Here is a 5,741-nt window from a genome sequence, read left to right on the forward strand (position 1 = left end):
TTTTCTGCCAACTTTTTCAGACTAAAGATTTTCCTGATATGTAAGAAATTCAGAAGAAACACTAGATTTGCTTTTAAAACAGTAAGCTTCCTTTATAAAAAAAGATTATATTTTACTGTACAAATTAAGAGTTATTTTTCTCAAAAGCACTGATTTCTAAATTTTTTGACTATCATATTTCTACAAGTGTCATTTAAACTACTAATCAAAATGTTCAAAATAACTGAGTTAAAGTAAAATTTAACAAATACATATTTCACAAATTAAAATGTCTTTAGGTATGCAACCCTAACCATGAGTGTATATTTAGAAATTATATTCTTGTAATATTTACGAATGTGTCATGACTGTTATAAAACAAATACAAAGGTAGAACATTTTAGAGAACAGTGTAAAAAAAAATTTTTGAAAGATCTAGTATTCTTTCTTTATTCCACAATAGGTGGCCTTGTTTAGACCCCACTTAGAGGAAGACTGCCATAGAGAGCACCTCTTCAGTTTCTGGCCATCTGAACTCCTATAGAGTGTTAATCTACTGGAAATATAAAAGTGATAACTTTATTTTAGCTTGATAAATACAAATCAGTCCAATGTGGCCTAAACTATTACTATAAAAATTGTTCTAGAAATTCCTTTATCATAGTGATATCATACAAATCTCTGACTTTTCTCCCTGATGTGTTTCTGGGGAAAGTGCTTTTCTAAAGTCCTCAAGAAGCCACTTCAATACTTCCTCAGAACATAGTTTCATATCTCTTTGTTCAGTACATTTATCTTTGCTGCTTTTTTAAATGGCACATCACGTTCTACATTTGTGATTTATTTTTTAGCCGTTCTGTCTCCCACAATACAAATTTAAACTTCCAAGGGCAGGCAAAGCGTCTTCTGTGCCTCTCATTGCTCTGCAAGTAATGGGTGATCCTTAGAGTCGTGTTTACTCAGTTCTTCAGAGAAGGAAAGTAATTGATGATCTCACTCTGGTCAGAGAAAGCAAAATAACTTTAATGGTGTCAAACAAATCGCAGTGGCCTTTATTCATAATGCGTTCTCTTGAAAGGCCAGCTTGCTGCAAATATATGCCCTGGACCAGCTGAGCAATAAAAAGAACAAGGGTTTGTGACACAATGTTCCAGGAAGTCTGCCAGCCACGTTCCTGAGCCTTCTGCAGGGTAGGAAAAGGGCAGCTAGCTTCAAATGCAAGCAAGCCCAGGAGAGAATGAGAAGAGCACAGTGTACCCTCAATACTTGTCAACCCTAACATGAGGATGCACTTGGTCACCATTTTCCAAAAGGAAGGTCAGAACCTCTGAACCTTCCTTGTGCAGAAGTTTTGAAGGTCTGAAGGTGTGTTCGTGGTCCACAGATTCACATTCAAGATACTCAGAACAACAACAAAAAAATCAGGACTAAATTGAGCATTATGATATCATTGTTAGTCATTCCTCCAGTAAAGTAATGAGTTATTTACTATAAAATGTGAAGTACATGGGAGAAAGTATTATGCTGCAAAGGACCATGAAATTTATTTTGTTTCAACAGAAAACACAGTATCTCAGAAATGGAAGAAAACTTCTCTGCCCAACTCCTTTGTTTATGTCAATTTTTTTTTTTTTATTTAATAGGTGAGGAAGCTGAGCATTGGAACTTGTATATTTTCTGAAATACACAAGTAGCTAGTGGAAGTGTCAGGATTGGATTCAGGGCAGAATAACACAAGAGCTAACACTAAGAACTAATTTATTTTATATTTAGTCCTTAGGTCTTTGAAGTATTAATATTTCAGTGTTAAATAACTGGGGAGGTGGGAAAGGGGATAGGAGCAGAAGAAATGTGTTGATTTGCCAAGTCATTTCAAGACCAAGACTCATATTTACATTTTATTTTTTATTGTAAAATTATTACATTTGTGGTAATAAGTTACATCACTATAGAATTGCATTATAAAGACAAAAACTACTAACCTCAAGAGTTGTCGCCGGTCGGCGTGGTCCTGAGGTGTGTGTGTTCGTTTCTCAGGTAAAATATGGCTAAAAGCTTATGGAGTAAGTGGAAAAGAAAGATGCGTGCTGAAAAGAGAAAAAAGAATGCCCCAGAGGAGGTCAGCAGGCTTAAAAGTATTCTCAAACTAGACGATGATGTTTTAATGAAAGATGTTCAAGAGATAGCAACTGTGGTGGTACCCAAACCCAAACATTGCCAAGAGAAAATGCAATGTGAGGTAAAAGATGAAAAAGATGACATGAAAATGGAGACTGATATTAAGAGAAACAAAAAGACTCTTCTAGACCAGCATGGACAGTACCCAATATGGATGAACCAAAGGCAAAGAAAAAGGCTGAAGGCAAAGCGAGAGAAAAGAAAGGAGAAAAACAAAGCAAAAGCAGTGAAAGTGGCAAAGGGTTTGGCCTGGTAGACTCTTAAAACCTTGGAAAATGCCACATGGGATAGATGACGGATTACAATGTATACACGTGTATACTTTTATTTCAACTGCCACCAAATGAAAACCATTTGTTTTCCTATTTTAACTTGGCCTTTTTTCTTCAATTCAAACCCAGCATAACTCCTCAAGTTTGTTTTGGGAACTTGAATAAAAAATTTTCTTTGATACAAAAAAAAAAAAACAGTTGTCACTGTAAATAGCTATGCAAGTATTATTTCAAATCTTTTTCTATGTTAGCCTAATACGCATGCACACACACTCATTTGTACGGTACATTTATGCACATATATAAACAAAAATGTTTTTTGTTTCAAAATGGGTACATACTAGGCAAATTGCTCAGTAATTTGCTGTTTTTCACCTAACAATAAATCAGAGATGTCTTCCTATGGCAGCATGCATAGATCCGCCTCGTTCTTTTTAATGGCAATATCATATTTCATAGTACGTATGTACTGTTGTTTATTCTCCTATTGAGGGAAAAGTAGGTCAGTTCCAATTAGTTACTCTTAATAGAAAATGCTGCGTTAAACATATGAACCCCAATTGTGATGCTATTTCTTCAGGTCAAATATCTAAAAATGGGATTGCTGGGTCTTATTGCTGAATTATTTTAACAAGACTTGTAACACAGGTGTTTGGGGTTTTTGTTTGTTTTCAGAGGGGATTTTTCCTACACATTTAAGTAAAACCTTTGAGAAACTACTTCAACTAGATGCTGAATTACACCCCTAGTGTGTATTCTCTTGTTTTCTGAGTCCACTTTTAAGATCTCTTAATTATAAGATTTTTTAAAATTTATCTTGAAAAGCAATATAATGAATGAAAAATGAGTACAAGTCCATGAATATTCATGTCCCACGGTACATGTTTGGAAATAACTTTCATTTTCAAACTCTGACCTACTTATGACCTTCAAAGTTATACTACTACACTGTGATACAAAACAGCTTTACATCACAGACTCTAAAACAAAAGAGCAAGTATCAAAGATAGCATATTTGATGATATCAACTGGTCCTTCTTCACCTCTCACTCCTCTCTTGATATTTGCTAGGCATCCCTAACATTAAATTTTAAAATCCTTCACATGCGCCAGGTGTCACATATACCCCTGAGACAGCAGCGGTTACAACCCTATTCAAGCATGCTGCAGGAAAACTTGATCTTAGTCCATTAGTACTTTGTAGAATTTCAAATTGGAAAAGACTTTAGAATAAAGAGAGGAAGAAAACTAACTTTTACCAGAACACCTGCATGTGTAGACACTCCTTGGAGATCACCTCTTCTGTTTTTCACAGCCTTCTCGCAGGGGAACTATCCATGGATCCTAAATGAAGATTGTTGAAGGAAACTTACACAGCTGGTACATGATGGATCGGGAATGCAAATCCAGATCTTCTGACTCTAAAATCTATGTTCGTTCTTTTCCTGGAACTGCCTTTGTAATTGTCTATTCGGAATAAATGTTCTCTCATCTATACCAGCAGTCTCCAAACTTTTTAACACCAGGGACCGGTTTTGTGGAAGACAATTTTTCCACAGACTGGGGGTGCAGGATGGTTTTGGGGTGATTTAAGCACATTACATTTATTGTGCACTTCATTTCTTTTATTATTACATGGTAATATATAATAAAATAATTATTCAACTCACCATAATGTAGAATCAGTGGGAGCCCTGAGCTTGTTTTCCTGCAACTAGATGGTCCCATCTGGGGGTGATGAGAGACAGTGACAGATCATCAGGCATTAGATTCTCATAAGGAGCATGCAACTTAGATCCCTCGCAGGCACAGTTTACAATAGGTTTCATGCTCTTGTGAGAATCTAATGCCACCGCTAATCTGACAGGAGGTGGAGCTCAGGCAGTAATGCAAGCAATGGGGAGCAGCTATAAATGCAGATGAAGCTTTGCTCGCCTGCCCCTCACCTCCTGCTGTGTGGCCCAGTTCCTAACAGTCCATGAACGAGTACCGGTCCATGGCCCAGGTGTTGGGGACCCCTGATCTACACCATATAGGTGAGAGAATGTAAGTGTTTTTTCTGAAGCCCGCATAGCTAGCAACAGTGCTAACTTCCAATCCAACATGACATCCAGTGAGATTGATGGGTTTAGTGTGATTTTGCAAATGGCCTTAATCCTGCCTAACACTCAATATTAAAATAGGTTTCTGTCTCCTCCTGCTGCTTCAGAGTCACTATGTTCCTATCTGTCTCCGGGGTCTGGGTTTCTAATGTGGATGTCACAAACATTCCTTCTGTCTAGTTACTTTCTCTCTAAAGGCTCTCCATTTCTCCACGGTATGAGCATAAACCACAACTGCATTTTGTGTATTTCTTTCCATTTTCACTGCAGAATTTAAAATCCAGCAATATGTAACACCAATCTTAAATCCACACATGGCCAAAGAGAAAGGAGAAATTGAACAGCATGTTGTGGTTGACATCGCTCAGATACTCCAAGGAACTGGAATAGTAATTTTACAGCTGAGATGGAATTAGGGCTCTCAGTTCCAATGATGAAGAGACAGGTCCCTGTAGTGGCCTCTTAGGAAACCATTGCAGTCCCCATTGTCATTAAAAATACTCACAAACTCTTCAGCAATAAAGTCTGTGGCTGCTATCTTCTGGAACTTCTGAAGAGGCTGACTGAAACTTCATGTTTCAGAGACTTTTTACAAATAACCACTGGATAAACAATAACTTCACCAAGGTTCCCCTTAGTTTGAGTTTGTCTTCAGTTAGCTACTAGATTTGAGCTGTAGCAATCTGTACATTAGATCCACATACTGCATAGCTTTTTTCTTTACTAGAAATTTAAGACTATAAGAGGGCTCTCATTATATTTAAAGCATTCATCAAATGAACAAAACTAAGTGGGTTTAAGTAGAATTTACTATACACACTTAGAGGAACTAAATAACTGACCCTTTCCTTCCAGTTAAAGGCATCAACTTGAAAATTATGTACTATTTTATTTTCCAGTAAATTGGAGATAATAATCATAGTAGCAACTTTTTGTCTATATATTAAAGAAGACCCAGGAAAAATGAATTGTTTTTTAGTTTTCTTTTGAAATGTATCTTCCACAAATATTTTCTGGAACTCTTCTATATGGCAAAATCTGTAATTCAGGCTTCAGGGCCTCTGTTCTCACTGTCTTTCTTGCTACATGGAATGAGCAGAAAGATATTCATGAAAGATTGACTATGTCCAATTTTCTATGCGTAAAAACAACAGCAACATCAATATTTCAGGATCTGGAAAAAAAACATGGCTATTCTCTTTCCTTGAAA

The 5,741-nt window shown here is 36.5% G+C and overlaps 1 protein-coding gene across 1 annotated transcript; it reads left to right on the forward strand.

Moving 5' to 3' along the window:
- The first annotated feature begins 1,986 nt into the window (after window positions 1-1,986).
- On the forward strand, window positions 1,987-2,624 carry LOC101151758 (protein LLP homolog). The gene has a single exon (XM_055380062.2). It carries the CDS (start codon window positions 2,024-2,026, stop codon window positions 2,411-2,413), a length of 390 nt encoding a protein of 129 aa, XP_055236037.1. The 5' UTR covers window positions 1,987-2,023; the 3' UTR covers window positions 2,414-2,624.
- The last annotated feature ends 3,117 nt before the right edge of the window (window positions 2,625-5,741 follow it).

The sequence above is a fragment of the Gorilla gorilla genome, chromosome 11 (genome assembly GCF_029281585.2).
Source record: "Gorilla gorilla gorilla isolate KB3781 chromosome 11, NHGRI_mGorGor1-v2.1_pri, whole genome shotgun sequence".
NCBI lineage: Eukaryota > Metazoa > Chordata > Mammalia > Primates > Hominidae > Gorilla > Gorilla gorilla.

Coding starts and splice junctions, on each gene's coding strand:
- LOC101151758 (XM_055380062.2), top strand. CDS start 2,024: ATGGCTAAAAGCTTATGGAGTAAGTGGAAAAGAAAGATGCGTGCTGAA.